The 24,526-nt window shown below is 42.4% G+C and overlaps 1 protein-coding gene across 10 annotated transcripts in view; it reads right to left on the bottom strand.

The window, feature by feature from the left end:
• Window positions 1-24,526, bottom strand: part of acer3 (alkaline ceramidase 3) — a 106,731-nt gene that overhangs the window by 66,723 nt on the left and 15,482 nt on the right. For 2 of the 10 annotated variants that reach the window (XM_077504162.1, XM_077504163.1), the window contains exons 2-3: window positions 9,954-10,064; window positions 9,719-9,771 (exon numbers count right to left, since the gene is read on the bottom strand). In XM_077504162.1, the coding sequence (XP_077360288.1) occupies window positions 9,719-9,771; window positions 9,954-10,064 (164 nt within the window). Of the gene's footprint in view, window positions 1-8,581; window positions 9,002-9,529; window positions 9,607-9,718; window positions 9,772-9,938; window positions 10,065-20,094; window positions 20,153-20,270; window positions 20,357-24,526 lie in introns of those variants that run through there. The other 8 variants (XM_077504165.1, XM_077504168.1, XM_077504166.1 and 5 more) reach the window with 8 other exon arrangements.

Here is a 24,526-nt window from a genome sequence, read left to right as displayed (position 1 = left end):
CGACTTTGTGTTTTTGACTCTCGCCTCGTTCTTTGGATTCTCGATTTTGACTGCCGGTTGGTATTGTTATTGTTCCCTGATTCTTACTATTTTTTTGTGTAAGCACTTTAAGTTCTACTTCTTGCCTTTTGCAAGCTCTTTTTGTTATTGTTACTTCCATGTCTTGGCGTGCGTTTTTTGTTTTTACTTGATATGTTTTCGGTTTGGTTAGACTACTGTGTTTTTGTATTATTGGTGTGCTTGTGTACAATAAATATTGTAAACTCTGAATCGTGTGTCCGCGCTTCTGGGATCCACACCACACCTTACAGATTTAGTCCAACCATGGATCCCGCGGACCCGAGACAGGTCATGTTTACTTTGGCCAGCCAAGGACGAGCTGTGGGGCGCCACGAACAGTCCTTGACTGAGCTCAAAGAAACAGTTAATGAATTAAGGTCTCGATTTGAAGTTTTGGCGACTCATGTCAGTTCAAGGGGTGAATCCGCTGGTCCCCCTCTCTCGCCTGGATCGGCCGCTCCAGGCGTTGCGATTGCAGAAGCACACCATTTCCGGGAACCTTGTTTGCCAAACCCGTCCCGTTATGACGGAGAGCCCGGTATGTGCGAACAGTTTTTACATCACTGTTCGCTTATTTTTGATCAACAGCCATTTACTTATTACCAGAATAGTAATAGAATTGCCTTTATCATGAGTTTATTGACTGATAAGGCAGCAGCTTGGGCGATTGCGGTTCGCAACACAAAGCCAGAATTGCGGACCTGTCTTCCGGCCTTTCTTGCTGAGTTTCGCCGAGTTTTTGATCACCCTGTTAGAGGCAAGGAGGCTGGAGGGAGGATACTGGATTTAAATCAAGGACGATTATCTGTAGCCGGTTATTCAATACAGTTCCGCATTCTGGCCGCTGAGTGTGGTTTCAATGAAGCCGCACTGTGTTGCATTTTTCGCCGGGGTCTGAGCCCCCAGATTAAGGATGAACTCGCAGTACGAGACGATTCGGGCAGTTTGGAGGAGCTTATTGGATTATCTATTCGTTTGGACAATCGGATACGAGAACGGCGACGGGAACGAGAACGAGAGCATGGTCCTCAGCTCCCACAACTCCCAACCGGGGAAATCCCAGGACTTGCTGTTCCGGTGCGGGAGGCCACCGGAGGAGACTCTGCTCCTGGCAAGGAGCCAATGCAACTGAGTGGTGGCAAGCTCACTCCAGTGGAACGGCTTCGTCGCTCTCAATCTGGCGCATGCTTCTACTGTGGCCAGGCTGGACACAGTGTGGCAGTCTGCCAGGTTCTACAGTCACGACATGCCGGGTGCCCGACGGTCCTGAGAGGGCAACGGCCGCTGGGAGGAGCCGCAACGGAGGGTCATCAGGAGTCACAGTGTGAGTACCTCGAGGACAATGCCGGTACAATCGACCTAAGTTCTGACCCAGGAGTCTAGAGACTGGAATTATGTGGCGAACTTTCGGGTTTCGGTAATCTCGCTAATGTCAAGGTGTTGATCGATTCAGGAGCTGATGACTTTTTATGGATCCTGAATTAGTTTCCTATTTGAAATGTCCGATATATACACTTTGTGAACCCCGAAAAATTTTAGATTTGAACGGATGTCTCCTGGCGGAAGTATCTCGGGCAACAGCCCCACTTCATCTTAAGTTATCCAGGAATCATAGGGAGTCCCGCCGGTTTTTGATCATGCAGTCTTGCTCTGCTCCCGTGGTATTAGGGTTACCCTGGCTAAAGATGCATAATCCAGATATTAACTGGAATATTCCTGCCCTAGAAAATTGGAGTGTATTCTGTCATACGCATTGTTTAACATCAGCCGAAACCTGTCGCCCGCCTGCAGTAGAGAAGCCAGAAGTTATAGATCTGGTTGGGGTGCCACCCGAATATCATGACCTCAAGAAGGTATTTAGTAAAGATCGAGCTCAATCACTAACCCCCCCCATCGTCCATACGATTGTGAAATTAACTTGTTGCCGGATGATCCGCTCCCCAATTCTAGATTGTACCCTGTGTCTCAGCTAGAACAAGAGGCATTACGTACATATATTTCTACGTCACTCGCGGCTGGGCTGATCCGGCCATCTTCGTCCCCGGTGGGGGCGGGATTCTTTTTCATCGACAAAAAGGATAAGACGTTGCGTCCTTGTGTTGATTATCGTGGATTGAACGAAATTACTGTAAAGGATAAGTACCCACTTCCGCTTGTGGATTCCGCGTTTGGACCCCTGCAATCGGCTGCAGTGTTTACAAAATTGGACCTCCGTAGTGCGTATCATTTAGTAAGGATTAGGGAAGGAGATGAGTGGAAGACTGCGTTTAAGACCCCCCTCGGCCATTTTGAGTATTTGGTGATGCCGTTTGGCCTGACAAATGCCCCAGCCGTGTTCCAGAGACTTATAAATGACATGTTGCGGGATATCTTGAATCAGTTTTGTTTTGTGTATCTTGATGACATTTTGATTTTTTCTCGTAATTTAGAGGAGCGTCGCCACCATGTACGCCTGGTTCTTCAGCGCCTATTGGAAAACCGTCTTTACGTAAAAGCACAGAAGTGCGAATTTCACTCAACTTCTGTGCAGTTTTTGGGTTTTGTGGTCGAAAAGGGACAGCTCCGGCCAGACCTTGCTAAGATCCGGGCGGTGGAAGACTGGCCAGTCCTCACTACCCGTAAACAATTACAGCGCTTTTTGGGGTTCGCCAATTTTTATCGACGGTTTATCCGTAATTATAGCCAGAAGGCCGCGCCTCATACCCGCTTAACCTCAACCTGTGTTATGTTTAAGTGGACCCCGGAGGCGAATGCCTCCTTTGCTAACTTGAAACGTGTATTTACTGAGGCTCCTGTGTTGCGTCATCCTGACACTAACATTCCTTTTGTTGTTGAGGTGGATGCATCGGAATCTGGAGTGGGGGCCGTCTTGTCTCAGCGCTGCCCAGCCGACCAGAAGCTTCATCCCTGTGCCTTCTTTTCTCGCCATTTAAGCTCGGCCGAAAGAAACTATGATGTTGGTAACCGTGAACTATTGGCCATAGTTTTGGCCTTGCAGGAGTGGAGGCACTGGCTGGAGGGAGCCAGGGAACCATTCACGGTGTATACGGATCACAAGAACTTGGCCTACATCCGATCGGCAAAGAGGTTGAACTTCCGACAGGCCCTCTGGGCGTTAATCCTTGCACGTTATGATTACGTTTTAACTTATCGCAGTGGATCTGCCAATACCAAGCCGGATGCACTGTCTCGCCTGTATGAACCATCCGAGGAGGGGGCCAAGGAGGAGTCTATTGTTCTCATTCACCGCATAATTGGAGCCTTACAGTGGGAGATTGAGCAAAGAGTTCGGAATGCCCAGTCCTCTGTTCCGGCAAATTGCCCCCAAGAAAGACTGTTCATGCCTGAATCCCTGCGGTCAGAGGTCCTGCAGTGGGGACATACTTCCCGGGTTGCCTGCCACCCGGGAATCCGACGAACTATGGTCCTCCTGTCACAGAAGTTTTGGTGGCCCAGTATGCGGCGTGACGTAGTGGAATTTGTCAAGGCCTGTACCACTTGAGCCAGCAGCAAGGCATCCCATCCTCCTCCTGCTGGGCAGTTGCGACCGCTACCTATTCCGCCCAGGCCATGGTCCCACATTTCCAAGGACTTTGTCACTGGCCATCCCAAGATGACTCACTTCATCGCCATGCCTAAGTTGCCCTCTGCCCTGGGAACTGCAAACCTGCTGATTCGCCATGTTTTCTGTCTTCAAAAAAGGCATTGTTTCTGACCGAGGTCCCCAGTTCGTTTCCAAGGTATGGAAAAAGTTCGGCAAAGCCATGGGAGCTACGGCCAGTCTATCATCAGGCTACCACCCACAGACTAATGGACAGTCGGAAAGGGCGAACCAGGACTTGGAGGCTGCTCTGCGCTGCGTCTGCCAGAGCCAACCCACTACATAGTCCATGCACTTACCTTGGGTTGAGTATGCCCACAACTCCCTTGAGTCCTCCGCTACAGGCCGCTCTCCTTTTATGGCTGCTTATGGGTTTCAGCCTCCCTTATTCCCATCCCAGGAACAAGAGTGCAGCATCACCTCAGACGGGCTCAGAGGATATGGAAAGAGACTCGTGCAGCCCTTTCCCGAACTGCCGCCAGAAATCAGGAGATTGCTAACTGCCGCCGTCTCCCTGCTCCTGACTATCAGCCTGGACAGCTGGTTTGGCTGTCTACCTGGGACATGCATTGGCAGGAGGATCCAAGGAACTGGACCCGCGATTCATTGGACCATTTGAAATTGAGGCCCTGCTCAACCCGGTCTCCGTCAGGCTCAAGCTCCCGCAATCCATCAAGGTTCATCCCGTCTTCCATGTCTCCCTGTTGAAGCCTGTTGCCACCAGTCCCCTCAATCCTCCGGCCGTGCCTCCGTCTCTCCTCCGTATCATTGACGGTGATCCTGTCTACTCGGTGAGAGCCATTTTGGATTCCAGGCGCCGGGGCCGAGGATTGCAGTACCTGGTCGACTGGGAGGGCTACTGGCCAGAAGAACGCCAATGGGCCCCCAGCTCCTGGATTCTCGATAAGTCCCTGATTCGTGACTTCCACTCTGCCTTCCTTGATAAGCCAGGTAGGCCGCCAAGGGGCGTCCGTTAAGGGGGGGGGACTGTCATGCTGTGTGTTTTGCAGGCTGTGCTGCTCAGTGATTGTTTTGTGATTGCAGCTGCCTGACCTCTGTGAGCACCTGGCTTGATTGCCACACCTGTGCTTCATGACTCCTGATTAGCCAAGCTACATAGAGCTTGTCATTGTGGCTTGTTTTTGTCGGACTAAATCTCTTGCAAGTCACTTTCGCCCAAGTTAGTTACGACTTCGTGTTTTTGACTCTCGCCTCGGTCTTTGCATTCTCGATTTCGCCTGCCGGTTGGTATTATTGTTCTCTGATTCTTACTATTTTTTTGTGTAAGCACTTTAAGTTCTACTTCTTGCCTTTTGTAAGCTCTTTTTGTTATTGTCACTTCCGTGTCTTGGCGTGCGTTTTTTGTTGTTACTTGATGTTTTCGGTTTGGTTAGACTACTGTGTTTTTGTATTATTGGTGTGCTTGTGTACAATAAATATTGTAAACTCTGAATCGTGCGTCCGTGCCTCTGGGATCCACACCACAACTTACACCCTGCTGTTAAGAGGTAACTAGAGGAGAACAATCTCCCCTTCAAGTGCCTCCTCGTTCTTGATAATGCCCCTGCCCACCCTCCCTGCCTCGAAGATGATCTCCTGGAGGAGTTCCCATTTATTTATTAAGGTGTTGTACCTCCCACCTAACACCACCTCTATCCTCCAGCCCATGGACCAAGAACTCGTTTCAAACTTTAAGAAACTACACAAAACACCTGTTCAAGAGGTGTTTCGACATCACTGAAAACACTCAGCTTACCCTTCGTGAGTTTTGGAAGCAGCACTTTGATATCGTTTGCCTCAAGATGGTTGACATGGCTTGGTAGGAGGTGATCAGGCATAACCTTAATGCAGCGTGGAGAAAACTGTGGCCCGATGCTGTTGCCCCACGGGATATGGAGGGGTTCGAGGTGGAGGGTGAAATTGAGCCTGAAGTTAAGGAAATTATTTCGCTGGGGAAGGGCATGGGTCTTGAGGTGAATGGAGAGGACATCAACGAGTTGATTCAGGAGCACGAGCAGCTTTCAACAACAGATCTGAAGGAGTTGGAGGCAATGCAACACACGACAGTGCAGGAGGAGTTCAAAGAAGACGAGGAGGAAGAGGCAGTCATGATTCCATCAGCCCAAATAAAAGACATTCTAGGAAAATTCCATGAAGTTCGGAATTTGTTGAGAAGAATCACCCAGAAAAAGTGTTAACCAGTTGGGCGATTGTTCATTATTGTTTGCCTTGGACATTTCCGAAGGATTGTTAAAAGGCGACAAAAGCAAACGTCCTTGGATCAGTTCTTCACAAAATGCCAGGCAAAACCCAGTTCTGAGAGAGAACATGAGCCAAAGAGGACAAAAAACGATGAGGACAGCAGTTAAAAAGGTAAATGGTCATTTTTATTCTTAGTTTTTTACATTACACACAACTCTCATTTATTGTGCAATAATCTAATTGGAACATGTATTTGTTAAATGTTTTGATGCATTTTTGTTCTTTATAAAACATTTATGTCTGAATATTGGGAGGCTTGGAACGGATTAGGGCATTAACATGGAAAATGCGTCTCTACTTACAAAATTTTCTACTTAAGAACTTTCTTTCAGAACCAATTAATTTCGTAAGTAGAGGTACCACTGTATATGATAAAATTCAGTTATACATATAGCGCCACCTAGTGGTGACAATAAATGTCATATTTTAGGATTTTAGCTACTGTGCCAAGCTCATTGAAAGAATCCAGTTGAAAATTGGTCAGAAAGGCCTTAAGATGTTGATCATGCCCCACACCGAATATTGTAAATTTTCTTCAAAGGGCGTGGCCGTTACGGTGCCGCAAAGTCTGAGGATTTTTCGTGACGATAAAAGCCGCTTTAACTTGACCCAGATGATCCAATCTTCTCAAATTTCACACATTTGATGAGAGTCCAGCCCTTAAGATATCTATTAACTTATATTTCATCTTTCAAATCTTTTATATTTCATCTTACTGATAGAGCCACCTACAGGCAAATATTTTTTCTTATGATTTTTTTTCAACGTTTTCAACCACGTTAACTGGACTTGCCTCATATGTGCTCAGATGAGGGTTTTGGCCTTCATGATGTCACAACACCAAGTTTTTGAGTTTGCGCGAATCGCCATGGGCATGGCTAAGCGCTGTTCGCCAACAAAACAATGCCAATTTTGGGGGCCTAAACATGCACAGAAACTCATTAAACTTAGCACACACATCTGGCCTGGTAAAATTAGCAATATTTTATCATGGATTGTGCTATTTTTACAAAAATGACTCAATAGCGCCCACTAGAAATTTTGAACGAAGCAGCCCCAGTTGTACATTTAAGAAAAAAATCTATGGAAATTTCTAGGTGTATGAGGGAGCCCTAGACCTACAAAAAAGTCTCTTGGACACATATGCTAAAATGAACAGGAAGTGAGCTACGAATTTTTGAATCTCCCATTTTTGTCAATTTTTGTACATTTACAGGGGGCATACTTTTACCCACTTCTCCTACACGTTTCATCTAATTTGCTTCAAACTTGACTTGGACCATGTCAAGACCTCAGCCAATGACAGGGGGGAAAATCTTGACTTTTCAGAATACTATATGATGAAGGCGGGGCATCAAATTTTGTGTTTTGCAATGAAAAAGGATTTGCTTAATAACTCCCCGGTACATGCTCAAAAAAATCCCAAAATTTATAGTCAAGGCCTGAAGATATCTCTATGACAGTTACAAATAGAACGCCACCAAGCCCTTGAGGCAAAAATAAAAAAATAAATAAATAAATACCCCCATGTACGGTATTTTGTACAAAAATTGTAAACTCATTGTAAATGTGATAACGATGTCATTTATGAATATTCTTTTACTTATATACTTTTTATTTTTGTTTTATTTATTTTTGATAGCCTCTATGGACAATAAAAGCAATATTGTGCAATGAGTACAATGAATGATGATTGGTATTTTACTTTTACTAAAAATACCAATCGGGGCAACTCATTGCCTAAAAATAAATAAGGCCGCTGATTTTTGCAGCTCTGATCATTCACCAAAACTCATTGAGCTTTACACACTCATCACACCTGGCAAAAAAAAAAATTTAAAAAAAAAATCGACATGTATAGGTTTATTATGCCATTTTCAAAGAAATTCTGCTTCCAACGTGACAGTACCACAACGTGCAAGTACCCCAAAGTGGCCCAGGCTGCGAGGGCCGGGTTAGGCCCTGCTCGCAGCTCTAGTCTTGTTTTTGTTTCTTTGATTATTTTATCATTTTAGTTCTTGTATTGTTTCCTATCACAGTAGTTAGTTCTGCTTATTTTAAGTTCCAAGTAGATTTATACATAGGCTAGAAATACACATAGGCTAGAAAATAAACGTGCACAAAACTCAAAACCTGTTTTTTACTGTGTTTCATCAATGTATAGTAACCTCTAAGTTGAACGAAGAACTCACAAAATTGTAGAAAGGTTACATCCTTAATTTTAATGACTGATTCAAAGGTTATCATCTGCTATTCTGATAATATTATCAAAAAGAGATGTGATGCTCCGCAGGCGAGCTCAAAATTATTTTAAATATTAAGTGTGATTCTCCTTCAATTAAAGAGCCAATTGATAATTGATTTAATAATTAACTGGACTGATTTTCCTTAGACAGCCAACCCATCAAGGCCTCAAACCCTGGGCTGACTTGAATTGTTTTAAAACATTTTCATGGTGCCTCTGAACGGCCTCCTCTGACTCGCGGAGGAACTGGAGGAGGTCACCCCAAATAGTGCCGTGATGGAGAGGCATCGAGAGAGGTCGAGCCACTTTCGGATGTAATTATTGGCCTTTGCCTCCAACTTCAGGACCGTTGTCAGGGTCAGTTTCAAGGGCCACATTAGGTTGTTGTACAGGGTAAACTGGTAGCTCCACACCTTGAACTTCCTTGGTTGGGGGCACTGGTCGATATTGCGCAGGCCATCCTGGCGTTGGGTTGTGACAGCTGAGGCTATGCTCTTGTCAATGAGGTTGGCCATGTACGTCCTCCCGAGGCTTCTCACAGGTTCTTCTGCCAGTAGAGGGATTCTTTCACCAGCCACAGTGAAATAGGATGCTGTCATTCCTGAACCCTTTCCGGATCGAAAGGCTGCGAGACTTTGGTGGCTTAATCTTCATGCGAGCGCAGGCTAGTAGCTCTTCAAGCCGCTTGAGGATTCTGGCTGTACAAGCTACTGTTTGGAGGAGGGTGGTAATGTCATGCATGTAGCACCGCATAGCTGGGAGTCTTGGGCCTGTCTGAGATCTAATCCCTCGGACCATCAGTCTTCTGCCGATCAGGAGAATCTCAAATACCACTGGAAAGAGGATGGGAGAGATGGAGCATCCTATTTAGGGATGAGCCGGATATCCGTACAACACGAGTATCCGGTACGGATAATTCATTTTTTCCAGATACTGTACAAACATAACCCGGATATAATTCCTTATTATGCGTATCCGACGCTCCAGCGCTCCTCTCTCCTTGCTGCAAGCTGCTTCTTTTATTCTCTCTCTCTCTCTCTCTCTCTCTCTCTCTCTCTCTCTCTCTCTCTCTCTCTCTCTCTCTCTCTCTGCGACATGATGGCCAGTACAAGTCACACACAGCTCTCGCTCCGCCCATTTCCCCCTCCCCTAAAACACGATGGAAGGTTTTGTCTCTCCTTAATTTTATTCCGCTCACTCATATATACGTTTATACGTTCATATGTTTGTCAAAGTTACTTAGTGAATTTGTTTTGCTATGTAACGTAGATGTACGTAGGCCGTGCCTTTAATGAGATAAATGAGCTAATTAAACACGGACGCACACGCTCTTTCTCTCACTCTCGCACGCACGCACATACTTCGGCTGAATCATAGAGTAGTGGTAGCACCCATCTTGCCTCCGCTGAAACCATTGTTACATCTGGTGATGGAGGTCCTCCAAAAAAAAAAAAAAAGCCAAAAGATAGCAATATGCTGAATCGGTAAGTCATCACTTATATATAACTACAGTAAACAGTTCGACTTGGTTTCACTGTCATTCAAAATACCTGCATCTCATACAGCAGTGTCATGTGGAAGCACCAGGAACCAACACCAACAGCTGGATGACAGACAATAAAAAAAAAAAAAAAAATAATGTTATTCTAGTCTTTATAAAAAGTATAAAAGTAGCTTTTACTGCTACGATAATGAATGCAACACTGAAAGCTGTTGTAATACAGTATTGGTGAGTCAGGGAAAAGGAAATCAATTCAGTTCATATGTTACCTGTGAAAGACTGACCTGCAAGTCCAAGGAAAGAGAAAATGTAGCAGAACTCAAGGCCGTCACGAAATGTCTGGATGGCCCCAAAGATGGGAGGAAGAATCATAATCAGGTTGCTGACAGTATTCCCTGTATAAGCAAACATTGCATCATGAGACAAGCACTGTGCCTGTTATTGTCCAGCCTGAAGATTGTGAGAGTTCAAAGACGGCAAGCCCACTGCTTCATGTTGTCAAAACAGCATAGACACACTTGATATCTAATTGCTGAAACCCCATCGCTGCACAAGCGGCTCATTTAGCACTGGTAGTTTTGAATGAATTTCTCTTAGTACTCAGACATGTACACATCTTAGAATAATTATATAATGATCTGTTTAATTATTTTAATTTTTATTTGTGGCCTGGCAGGAGCACTGGGAACTTTCCTGATGGGCCGCCAGGGTGCGCTGTTTATTTTGGGCCACAGCCCGCAGGTTTATTCAGTAATCAGCAATTAAAGTGCTTTTGGTAGACGAGGCCCAGAGTGACTAAACTGGAGTGGCCTGAATTATGGACATTCTGGCCGCTATTTCATGCAGAATGGATGATATGCATTTGCAAAGCAAGCATCACTCTCTCTCTCCCTCGACGTGCTTGCGTTCTCTCATGCACTCTGTCTCCCCTCCCCCACCCTCGCTCAATGGTATGTTTGGCTAATCATTTTTCGACTAGTAATTAAATTTTGTGGTATTTATATTTATTGGGAATAGTAGGTTACATACAGGCCCAAAAAAAAAAAAGCCATGAAGCCCCAGGACAATGAAGAGATAAATAGCAGGGCTGACCGGCTTATATATATATATATATATATATATATATATATATATATATATATATATATATATATATATATATATATATATATATATATATATATATATATATATATATATATCCATCCATCCATTTTCTTGACCGCTTATTCCTCACAAGGGTCGCGGGGGCTGCTGGCGCCTATCTCAGCTGGCTCTGGGCAGTAGGCGGGGGACACCCTGGACTGCCTATAAACTGCCTATAAACTAATATATATATATATATATATATATATATATATATATATATATATATATATATATATATATATATATATATATATATATATATATATATATAGTTTAACGATGCGAGTGCGTCGGCACACGGACTACTGTATCGGTCTAAAAATAGCTTGTGCCGGTCGATGGCCCGATCAAGACGTCATAAATCGGTTTCATGTTGCTGATATATGAAATCAGGCTGTCTTATAAAACCACCAAAACAGCCCAGTTGCTAACGATTCAGTGCCTTAAAGCTACTATATGGAGGATTTCCCAAAAAAATATCTTAACAATAGCCTTTTTATTTGACCATTTATGACTGAAACATATTCTAATTAGTAGATCAACATCTTAGCTGTTCACAATGGGTACTCCTACAAGCCTCTGGCCAATATTATTTAGGAAGCGTCCGGTCCGAATCCTTCAAATTTCCCGCCCTCTGTCTGCGGGATGTGACGTCATGCAAGTTCTCGTCAGTTGTTTCCTGTAGTCCCGAAGACGGAGCTAGTACAGATTTTCGCTTCCCCAGACACCCGCTGTTACTCCGCGGAAGGCTGCTTAAAAAAAAAAAAAAAGAAAACAATGTCAAGTGCCAAGAAAAAAATAATAATCTAAACTTGATAGTGACCGACGCCGGGCAAGAACGAGAGTGAACATTGGTTTGACATTTCAGCGGTGGAGAGAGTTGAGATCGGACTTGGATTAGAAAAGTGATTCACAGCTGGCTTTCTTTCTACTCCAAAAGGTAAGAAGCGAGTATATTGACATTTAGAAAAAAATGTGTTGTTTTCAAATAGCATTAACCTCAAGATCGATCACTTCTCGGTCGTAACTATTGGGGTGAAAGTGAGGTGGACGGCAACATTTAGCGTGAAAGGGGCGGCAAAGTTGAATGTAATAGAACATAATTACTTTATGAAGAACAGACGTTCCATTCCGCGGCGTTTCAATCAGGCTAAATGTTGCCTTATTTTCCTCCGTGAAAACAGCCTATTGTAGCTACATTATGCTAACGGATGTGAACGGTACTACTGAATGACGATAACATTCACGGCCATATCACACTAAGTAGTGAATGGGCCTATATGTTTTTCACAATCGTCAATTTCCATAAATGACAGCCCACCTTTCGGCTCATGCACAATGACGCTAGCCTGGGGGCGACATACACTAATAATGACTAGAATCAGGTTGACGTCCGTCGAGCGGGGTGACTACAATATCATATTAACATCGGAATGAGGTCCAATTAATTGACGTAATTTGCACATCGTTTTGGAGTACAGCACAGGATTGGACTTCGACCGACTAAAGCAATATGATCTGCACGGCCCGTGGACATCAATTGTTTAGTGGGGATCGAGAGTCTCATTCCGTGAAGTAGCCAGCTTTGTATAACATTATAAAACTTCTTACCTCTGAAAAAATAGTTTAATTGGATATGAAGAGCCCAGTCTTCAGTATTGAGGTCGTGCACGTACGAGTGCGCGCAGCGTGTACGAGCGTGCAGTTTGTTTTCGGCCACAGGTGGCAGTAGCGATTTGAAATTTTAAATCTTCCATATAGCTGCTTTAAGAATGAAATGTCCTCCTGGATGAATGAGAATATCATTCACAAGCGAGGTGTTTAAACTGCATTTCCTCGACTCCAAGTCACGCGAGACTTCGCCCGGGAGACGTGTTTGTGTGTGGGCGAAAAAAAAAAAGTCACGCGAGACTTGTCACTGTTCTGACGTAAGGTAGCACTTTTGCTTTCGGTTTTGTGAGGAAAGTGTTGAAGACGCGGATAAGAGTCACAAAGTGCTCCGGCAAGTTTAATGTCCAAAGTATGGAAGCGATGTTAATTTTATATGAACAACGTCGTGTACAGAGACTGTCAACTGCGAGTACGGTAGATGTACAGACAAGCTGGCATGGAACAGCGGTGCTCAAACCAACGGACAGAAAAACAGGACTTCTTCCAATTAAAACGCCCACAACTCGACCAGATAAAAGTAATAATGACCTTAACCCGATTTCTTGTTAAACACTTAAGCCATACTGAGTTGTGGAGAATGAGGACTTTCAGGAGTCGGGACATGATAAAAACATTAGCGTCCCCAAAAGCTGTTGGCTAGCGCCGCTCATCCGTCGACTTCCACATGTCCGTGTGCTCACCAAATCATGCGTCTTTCAATTCCCTCGCTGTAAACATGCTAACTGATGCTAGCGTGTGTACATGACAACAATAACTCTTGAGTTAAGAGGATGAAATGAAAATGCTACCATGCTGTCCTGGCTCAAAGCTTTAAAAAGAAAGAGCATGGTCAGAAGTTGATTTGTATGCTGATACAGCACGGACATAAAAAATAACATGGGCTCATGCTGAAGTAAGTAGTATTTTCTTGTTTGTCCTTATAAGTATAAAATATGTGTGGGAGAAGCTCTAAATACAGATTTGGTGCTTGTGTGGATTAATAAACTATCTATCTATCTATCTATCTATCTATCTATCTATCTATCTATCTATCTATCTATCTATCTATCTATCTATCAAAAGGATTGTCTCAGAAAATTATAATATTGTGAGAAAGTCCTTTATTTTCTGTAATGCAATTGTTGAATTGAGTGGATTGAGGGGGTCAGATGAAACGCCATATCATGTAAAATGAGATAACAAATTAATGGACTAGACTCAATTCTTAGTTAGAGACCAATTGGTGTCCATAGGACTGAAAAATTGGTGTCTATAGGACTGAAAACCAAATGGCCTCTGTGTGTAGCTCCCCAAAGCAACCACTAGATGCCGCCAAACCTGTACAACCAAGCCGCCTACTCAGCATAGCCATGACATCCTGTATAAGGATAAATACAATTTAAGTGTAAATAAATGGGATCCTGAATAATACACATATACCCAATCTAAATTCGACAATTGTTAACCTAATTTATGGATCAATGATTACAGCACATTGACGCCAACTATGAAGTTTTGCTGTCTTTTCTTTTATTTTCTTCACAAGCGATGCTGTCTTTATCGCTGATAATATTGCTGTAACTGCATTGAGTGAAAAGATTACCTGTATGTATTGTCCTCTCAACAATGACATGCATGATGTGGAACAAGAAGGAACTGGAATTAACCTGTTAAGCTCCCATGAGAGAATTTGGGATTAATATGTCATGCTTGCTTAATTATGGTTAGAACATTAATACATATATGATGTTATTGATTTTAATGTTCATGATTGCTGAATAGAGCCAAGACCTTTGACATATTTTTATTCAACGTTGTGCACTTATGACTCATCTGTAAAGTATTTATGACTCATCCTTATGGCCCATCTGTGTGGAAAATTACTCAGAATAAGTCTCAACAAGTCTTTGCGCATTGATATGAGGAAGGACGATGCGGAAGGACACTCACCTGAGGAAATCAGTGATACGACCCAAAGTGATAAAAAGTCTTCACCAGCTGGGATCTACGCTCTTTTTTCCCTGCGATGTGGTCTGGATGGAGTGTGTTTCTGAAGACGGATTCGCGGCTGTTTGGGACCTAGGTTTTTCACGAAGGATCTTTGACTTTTAGCCATGAATGGAACTTTCTTCACAGATTGGGTAAAGTACAAAACTTTCATTAATAAGATGTTTAAGAGGAAGATATGAAAGATTAATCGCGTGTAGGGTGTGAGCTATTTAACCACTCCCATATCTTTAAATTATTTTTAGCCAAAAACATCAATCTTAGAAAGCTCTTATAAAAGGTTTAAATATTACTTTTGATCTCCTGTTTCCTACTTCATTTTATTTTTTATTGATTTTATGTTTTATTTTTAAATGTGACTTTTATGATTTATATTTGCTATTTTATTATTGTCAATAAAATTGTTAAAAGACAATTTTGGAATCAATCATTTTATTGGTTCATTTTTAGTTTTATTTTATTTCTTTTGGACGTTTTTATGAGTCCAAGGTCATTTTATAAGACCAAATAAAATAATTAAAAAAAACAATTGTGAATTAATAATTTTATTTGTTCCTTTTCATTTTTATTTTTAGTAATCATTTTATTTGTTTATTTTAGTTTTATTTTATTTTTTTTTTAGACATTTTATAAGTCCAAGGTCATTTTATAAGACCAATGAAATAATTGAAAAACTAATTGTGAATTAATTAGTTTATTTGTTTCGTTTTAATTTTTATTTTATTCCTTTTGGATGGTTTTTATGAGTCCAAGGTCATTTTATAAGACCAAATAAAATAATTGAAAAACCAGTTGTGAATTAATTATTTTATTTGTTTCTTTTTATTTTAATTTTTATTTTATTCTTTTTGGACATTTTATAAGTCCGCATTATTTTTCTTCAAGACGGACACAACAGCATCGGACGTCCGGAAGACGGTAAGTGCACTCGAATAACCTCTAACCAGTGTTTCCATCTGTATTAATAAAGTCAAATACTCCTGCTTGATATGAAACAAATCCGTATGATCCTCACAAGGATTATTAAATGACTAGGTCAATAACAAATGCAAACAACTCAGAGAAGTGGAGCTGCCAATGTAAGTGAGGTGTTCAGACTATTATTCCTGGGCTCTGTGTGGTTATTCACTCAGGATTGATAGGTGGATGAAAACGGATTGGCCTCATGATAAGAAGACAGTGAACAAACCTAGGTGAATCCACTTTGATATATCGGCTTATCTAATTCCCGTCTCCTCACGTTGACGCCTTAGAGCTGGTGAGGGAAAAGGGGAATTTCTAACCCTTTAATTGGAGAGTCGATCAGGACATATTTCCCGATTTAAGTCCTGCGGGTAAGCGGAAGTTGACATGTGGCGCCCAACGTGGGGCTCCGATTGACTCATTTTTGTCAAAATCGGGATCGATCGAAGCCCAAACTGGAACCCGAGTGAGCGCGGCTCTGAGCGGAGGGCACAGTGCTTAGAGCTGATAGCGAACTCGCTGGTAAATTGTCATGTCATACGACCCTGAGCTAACACAAAATAGTCTCTTTGATGAATGGTGTTTCATGGAAAAGAACTTCTTTAGTTGTGAAAATCTAGTGTGATTTTTGAATTGAAGTTGATTGTACTATTTTGTGTTAAAGGAACGGTGACTGGCTCCCCAGGAGACTTGCACTCTAAGAGAGGTTGAGTGTGAGAAGGCCATTCAAAGTGAATGAGCTTTAACAGCGACCTGCTGCTCTGGTCAGCTGTGAAGGTACTGATAGTGTACTTGGCCGAGCGCGCTGCATCGCGCTTTCCTGAGGGAGGGGCTGAGTTAAGGGGTGGTTCAAGCCCGTCCACAAAAAGAAGGAGGGCTTGAACAGTTAGAGTAATGTTAAGTGGCTGCTCAGTGAAAAGAGGCTCTTTTAATGTTGAGATGATAAACTATGGCTTGCGCTATTTAGGCTTTCCATATTGGGTGTGGTTGCCCATTTTATTTGTTTGTCATCTCAAATACCCATTTTTAGCAGAACTACCATACTCTTTGCTTAGTTATTATGGGGTATCTGAGAATATTTATGGTCCCTTTGCCTTGATAGCGGACTCATTAACCGAGGCTGCCGCTACAAACCTAACCTTGATCCCACATCCTATGCCTTTCCTCCTTGTGTTTTTGAGAAAATTTTAAGTTTTCGGTTTCCGACAGGAGTGTCCATTGGCACAAGAAGAAAGTCTTCGAGGACCACGGAGAAAAGGTAGGTGTTTCCACTAGACTAATGTTCTAGTGGAGGCAGCCTTTTTCAGTTCCCCGACAGGAGTGTCCATTGGCACAAGAAGAAAGTTTTCGAGAACCACTGAGAAAAGGTAGGTGTTTCCACTAGACTAATGTTCTAGTGGAGGCAGCCTTTTTCAGTTCCCCGACAGGAGTGTCCATTGGCACAAGAAGAAAGTTTTCGAGAACCACTGAGAAAAGGTAGGTGTTTCCACTAGACTAATGTTCTAGTGGAGGCAGCCTTTTTCAGTTCCCTAACAGGAGTGTCCATTGACACAAGAAGAAATCCACATCCCGGAAAAGAGAAGCGGGAAGGATTGCAACCGACCTAAAAGGATAACACACCCCACCGTTTGAGAGAGGACATCCGCCGACGAGTAAAGGTAGGAAAACTCGAAGTCGGTAGTCCCGATAAAGGTAGAGGCAACGTACACGGGTACGGAGCTGAGTAACCAGGAGCTATAGTACGTCCCTGAAACCCAAAGCGCACGGGAAGGCTTCGGAAATAGATAGCTCCACTCCTACAATAAGAAAGCAAAGCGGGCTACAAAACACGCTAATGAAGTTATGGAAGAAAATAGCCGAGTTAAGGTTAAATATGACTATCGATGTTGTTCACCAGAAAGCCCACGCTAAAGAGGGGGCTCACTGGAGAGGAAATGATGAAATAGATAAATACGTCCAGGAGAGAAGATTGGTAATTGTAGGAACAGAAAAATGGGACAATACTCCCAAAGGAGGAAAAGTGGTCCCAAATGAGTTTGTGTGTGAGGTTACTAAGGCCGTACATGAAGCGCTAGGCCATGTAAGTGCCTTGCCCACAAAGAGGGAGCTGGAGAAACTGGAACTTTGGATCCCAGAAAAGAAAATCCGTTCAGTTATACGAAATTGCGAGTTGTGTAATAAGTATAATGCAGGACGCCGAGGGCAACGAGTGGACGGATTGATGATCAAAAGCACTGTTCCATGGGCATCAGTTTGCATGGACGTAGCAGGCCCCATGGGAGTAAACGGCACTAAAGGTGAGAAATATCTTGTTGTGCTTGTTGATTCGATGTCAGGACATTTTGGATTAAAAGCGGTACGTAATGTGAATGCTAATAGCGTACTAAAGACACTGAAAGAGGGTTGTATGTGGTTAGGCATACCGAGGGAGTTAAGAACTGACAATGGAACTCATTTCAAAAACGCTACAATAGACAGGTGGTGTCAAAAGTGGGGAATAATAAGAACTTATTCTCCGCCTTACACCCCTCAAGCTCATGGAGTGGCTGAAAGACCATTGGCCTAGTTAAAAGTTGGCTCGGGTAAAATGCTAATGGAAAAGAATGGAGTGAAAAATTGGTGGATTTGGTCAAGGACCTGAATGGGAGGAACAGAGCAGATAGACCTTCCCCTTCAGAGGAATTAAACCAGCGCCCCTTTGTCGCTCCTGAGGTAGGACGGATGCAAAGTACAGATAACACTCAGAAGGGAAAGTGCCCATTTCAGGTAGGACAGAGAGTGTGGATAAAATCTCATGGTCCATCTGATAGCCAGGCAGTAAAAGCCTAAGTATGACCAATCTGACATCATTGAAGAAGTTTTAGACAGAAATACAGTGCGATTGAAAAACAAGGGACTCCAAGGGGTAGAGCAGCTAAAACCGATACCAGTTAATTCAGCCTGAAGCTAAGGAGTAAGACAAATAATTAAAAAATGGAACAAGCCACTCCGCCCTTTGTCAAGCTCGCTATGGTAAAAGGAGCAGTCATCGTGCGGAGGACTGAAAAGGAAATAATGGTTGGTAGGGCATTTAATCTTTGGATAAATGCAGTAAGAGGATATATTAGTAATAGAGTAGAAGGTTTTAGTTGGCGATTGGCTATCTTGACCTGCATGATTTGTGGTGGGAGCGAGGAGTCGATGAGCCAGTGGAATATATCAGACGAAGGCTGGTTAGACGGTCTTAAGCCGGATTTGAGTGAGATAGGCTCGGCTAAGGTACTTGAAATACAGGTATGTGGATATTGTAGAATAAAGAGCCTACCTAGAATAAAATTGTATGCGCAGTGGGATTTGGCCCCGCAAGAGAATATGGAGGCACAGTATTGTGAATGTTTGTGGGACGGAGAGAGCATACTGTATTGCCAACATTGTAGGATGAGAATGGGGAGAGGTTCACTAATAAGAGCTGGGGAAGCCGAGGGGTGGCAGCTAACTAGAGCAGAAACCCCGATAAAGTTGCTAAGTTCCGATTTGTTGACCTATTGGCCGATGGAGATAAACGAGAGGACGTGCGACCCGAGATTTCAGGCACTGCTCTACAACAACTGGCCGCCAGGAGGAGGTGAGTATCGCCCGGCTCCGCTTATTGTTGGCTCGGAAGCGACGCCAACTCTAATATACGTTGAACCTAAGTATGTAGTTGAACCAAAGGTACCCTGGGCCAATATAATTAATGGTGTTTTAGCCCGAGGGCATATTCCGATGGAAACATTATCCGACGTCCCACAAGAAAGAGTAGTAGATATTGTTAGTGTAGGTAGCAGTAATGTATTAATGAATGCTACATTGAATAGGATGGAATATAAGGCTAAAACAGCAGTAGTAAGGGTGAGTCCAGTGGTGTCGCCTCAACAAGATAAGAGGTCTGACCCAGGATACTGGATAAAAGTAAAAATAATGATGTCCATAAAACCCTATGAGGGTATATACTCCTTGGGAATGGCAGTATCAATGAGTACGGAGGAGGAAGCCCAACGGCTTCACCCCAAATGTACTTTTTATGGGGAGTGCCATAGTAGTGCACAGATAAGAATGTATAGTGGTAAAGAGATAAGGACCTATAGAGATGAAGAGATTGGAAAAATAAGGCCTAGTAGTAATGAGAAAATGATGGTATTAGCTCAGGTGTCCACAGAAGAGCTAGAAAAACTTAATGCGAGTTCATTAAGTGAGGGAAGGCTTGGGCAAGAACGAGTGACCCATGTCAGGGGAAAATCTGACCTTAGAGGTCGCCCAAAGAAAAAATGGTGGCAAGGATGTCCATACCCGGGTTGTACCGGTGAAGGAAATGTGGCCGGCGACCACAAAAGACATTGGTCGCTACGTGGATGCCCTAGTTTTAACGAGGCAAACCCATGTCAGTATAAATCACCTAGATGGAAGAAATTGGTGCGGAAATGTAGAAAGGCCCCTCATTCCATTTTTCCCCAGGAGGAACAGATGGAAATGGGTAAAGTATTGGAAACTCCACCCGTGAGGTCAAAGGCGGAATGGAGGGAAGGGCCAGCAAAGGGAGAGAGCGCCTCCCCTAACAAGGAGGAGCCAGAAGGAAAAAAGTACGAGTTCGAGTTGAGCGAAGACAGTGAGGACGACGAGGTAAGAGAGCACAAGAACCTCAAGATAGTTTTGTCACGCCTTTGGAACAGACGCCAGGATCCACAGCCTTCCACATCTGCAGGGAAGTAACAACAAGAGGGAGATGGAAGATGAAATTGCTGAGCTGAGGAATCGAATAACAAGGTTAGAAACAAATGATCAATTAGTAGGAAATATTTTAAGAGGACTATTACCGGCTCTACAAAATCTCTTCCAAGATCTTGGTCAATTTAGGCCATATTGGGTGTCTTTAGTTCAACAATTCCATGAAGAAGCCTCCCTGAAAAGAGAAATGAGAGAAAGGATTAGAAAATTGGAAAAAAGAATCGCGGAAGTAGAAGCCAAGGTACAGAGGTTCAACCAAACCCCCGTGAATCGCGAACAGGAGAAGCCACCAGTACCCTCAACGGCCCTGTTGTTTGACTATCAAGAGTTTTTACGAAATCAGATGCAAGAAAGATTGGCTGAATTGCGGGCCAGACATGATGAAGATAAGTAGTCAAAAGATCAAGAAACGCTAGGAAAATTGATTATCAATAAATTAAAAAACCCCTCCTATTTAAAAGAAAACCAGAGCTGCGAGCAGCTATAAAGGGCCCTCGCAGCCCGGGCCACGTTGGGGTACTTGCACGTTGGGGTACTTGCACATTGGGGTACTGGCACATTGGAAGCAGAATTTCTTTGAAAATGGCATGATAAACATGTGGATCTTTTTTTTTTTTTGCCAGGTGTGATGAGTGTGTCAAGCTCAATGGGTTTTGGTGATTGTTAAGATCTGCAAAAATTTGCGTCTTTTTTTTATTTTTAGGCAATGAGTTGCCCTGATTGGTATTTTTCGTAAAAGTATATATACACACATCATCGCTCGTACTCATTGCACAATGTTGCTTTTATTGTCCATAGAGGCGATAAAAATAAATAAAACTAAATAAAAAATACGTATGTTTGGATCGGTCTGATGCCATATTGAGTGGTGGAAAGTAAAAGAATATTCATAAATGACTTAGTTATCACACTTACAATGAGTTTACAATTTTTGCAAAAATACCGTAAGTGAGACTTTTTTTTTTTATGCCTCAACGACGAGGTGGCGCTGTATTTATAACTGAATTTTGTCAAAGAGATACCTTCAGGCCTTGACTATAAATATACATTTCAAGTATGGGATTTTTTGGAGCATGTACCTGGGAGTTATTAAGCATAGCCTTCATTCACGATATTGCTTTTAATGTCCATAGAGGCTATCAAAAATACATAAAACTAAATAACAAAAATATGTATGTTTGGTTAGGTCTGATACCAGTGAACATTTTGAGTGGTGGAAAGTAAAAGAATATTCATAAATGACTTCGTGATCACACTGAGAATGAGTTTACAATTTTCGTAAAAATACCGTAAGTGGGGTATTTTTTTTTCATGCCTCAAGGGCTAGGTGGCGCTGCATATATAACTGAATGTTGTCATAGAGATAGCTTCAGGCCTTGACTATAAACATACATGTCAAGTTTGGGATTTTTTAGAGCATGTACCGGAGAGTTATTAAGAATATCATTTTTCATTGCGAAACACAAATTTTGATGCCCCGCCCTCATCATATAGTATTTAGAAAAGTCAAGATTTTCTCCCTGTCGTTGGCTCAGGTCTTGACATAGCCCAGGTCAAGTCTGAAGTCAGTCGGATGAAACGTGTAGGAGAAGTGGGAAAAGTATGCCCCCTGTAAATGTGCTAAAATTGTCAAAAATGGGACATTCAAAAATTCGTAGCTCACTTCCTGTTCATTTTAGCATATGGGTCCAAGAGACTTTTTTGTAGGTCTTGGGCTCCCTCATACACCTAAAAATGTTTGTAGATCTTGCTTAAACGTACAACCGGGGCTGCTTCATTAAAATCTTCTAGGGGGCGCTATTGAGTCATTTTTGTAAAAATAGCACAATCCAGGATAAAATATCGCTCATTTTGCCAGGCCAGATGTGTGTGCCAAGTTTCATGTGTTTCTGTGCCGGTTTAGGCCCCCAAAATTGGTGTTGTTTTCTTGGCGAACAGAGCTTAGCCACGCCCACAGCGATTCGCGAAAAATCACAAACTTCGTGTTGTGACATCATGAAGACCGAAACCCTCATCTGAGCAAATATGAGGTAGGTGCAGTTAATGTGGTTGGAGAAAAACATTGAAGAAAAATCGTAAGAAAAAAAATTGCCACTAGGTGGCGCTATCAGTAAGATGAAATATAAGTTCGTAGATGTCTTAAGGGCTGGACTCTCATCAAATGTGTGAAATTTTGAGAAGATAGGATCATCTGGGTCAAGTTAAAGCAGCTTTTATTGCCACGAAAAATTACCAGATTTTGCGGCACCGTAGCGGCCACACCCTTTGGCGAAAAGTTACAATATTCGGTGTGGGGCATGATCAACATCTTAAGGCTTGTCTGACCAATTTTCAACTGGATCCCTTCAATGAGCTTGGCACAGTAGCTAAAAACATAAAGTATGACATTTATTGTCACCACTAGGTGGCGCTATATATATAACAGAATTGTATCATATAGATGTTTTCAGGCCGTGACTATTAAGTTGCATGAGAAGTTTGAGATTTTTTGGAGCTTGTTCATGGGAGTTATTCAGCATTTTGTCTTTCTGGACAAATTAAATTTTAAAGGCAATATTTGATGCCCCGCCCCCGTCATATAGTATTCCAAAAGGTTAAGATATTTTGCCCAGTTGTTGTCTTGGGCCTTGAGATGATACATGGCAAGTTTGAAGTCAACTGGCTGAAAAATATTTGCAAAGGGGGAAAAAGTATGACCACAGTGAATGTGCCAAAATGGGCCAAAATTGGACATTCAAAAATTCATAGCTCACTTCCTGTACATTTTAGGAAATGGCTTCCACTGACTTTTTTGTGCGTCTCGGGGTGCTACACGTGCCTGGCAATTTTCGTAGCTCTAGGTCAAACGGGCCGGGATTGGTTTTTATTTTTCTACGCTAGGAGGCGCTATAGAGTCGCATTGTTATGGCAACTACATAATATCAAATTTTTCGCCGGGCCCGAAGAGACTGCAAAGTTTGGTGAGTTTTCGTAAATGTTTAGGCCCTCAAAAATGCGATCGTTTACGGAGAAGAAGAAGAAGAAGAAGAAGAAGAAGAACTAGAGCTGCGAGCAGCTATAAAGGGCCCTCGCAGCCCGGGCCACGTTGGGGTACTTGCACGTTGGGGTACTTGCACGTTAGGGTACTGGCACGTTGGGGTACTGGCATATTGGAAGCAAAATTTCTTTGAAAATGGCATAATAAACGTTTACATGTAGAATATTTTTTTTGCCAGTGTCTGTCAAGCTCAACGGGTTTTGGTGATTGTTAAGACCTGCAAAAATCAGCGTCCTTATTTATTTTTAGGCAATGAGTTGCCCTGATTGGTATTTTTTGTAAAAGTGTATATATACATCATCACTCGTTGTACTCATTGCACAATGTTACTTTTATTGTCCAAAGGGGCAATTAAAAATGAATAAAACAAAATGGAAACGTACATACGTTTGGATCGGTGTGAAGCCAGTGAACAATTTGAGTGGTGGAAACTAAAAGAATATTCATAAATGACTTAGTCATAACACTTAGAATGAGTTTACATTTTTTGTACAAAATACCGTATGTGTGTTTTTTTTTTTATATATTATGCCTCAAGGGCTAGGTGGCGCTGTATTTATAACTGAATGTTGTCATAGAAATACCTTCAGGCCTTGATTATAAGCATACATGTCAAGTGTGGGATTTTTTTTGGAGCATGTACCGTGGAGTTATTATGCATATCCTTCATTCACGATATTGCTTTTAATGTCCACAGAGGCTATCAAAAATAAATAAAAATATATATATGTTTGGATAAGTCTGATGCCAGTGAACATTTTGAGTGGTGGAAACTAAAAGAATATTCATAAATGACTTAGTTATCACACTTAGAATGAGTTTAAATTTTTTGTACAAAATACCGTATGTGGGGTATTTTTTTTTTATGCCTCAAGGGCTCGGTGACGCTGCATATATAACTGAATGTTGTCATAGAGATACCTTCAGGCCTTGACGATAAACATACATGTCAAGTTTGGGATTTTTTGGAGCATGTACCGGGGAGTTATTAAGCATATCCTTTTTCAGTGCGAAACACAAATTTTGATGCCCCGCCTTCATCATATAGTATTTCAAAAAGTCAAGATTTTTCCCCCTATCGTTGGCTCAGGTCTTGACATGGTCCAGGTCAAGTCTTAACTCAGTCAGATGAAACGTGTAGGAGAAGTGGGCAAAAGTCTGCCCCCTGTGAATGTGCAAAAATCGTCAAAAATGGGACATTCAAAAATTCGTAGCTCACTTCCTGTTCATTTTAGCATATGGGTCCAAGAGACTTTTTTGTAGGTCTTGGGCTCCCTCATACACCTAAAAATTTTCGTAGATCTTGCT

Source organism: Festucalex cinctus, chromosome 18 (assembly GCF_051991245.1).
Source record: "Festucalex cinctus isolate MCC-2025b chromosome 18, RoL_Fcin_1.0, whole genome shotgun sequence".
NCBI classification, from domain to species: Eukaryota; Metazoa; Chordata; class Actinopteri; order Syngnathiformes; family Syngnathidae; genus Festucalex; species Festucalex cinctus.
The sequence above is the reverse complement of the archived record's forward strand: the minus strand, read 5'-3'. Positions and strand labels throughout refer to the sequence as shown.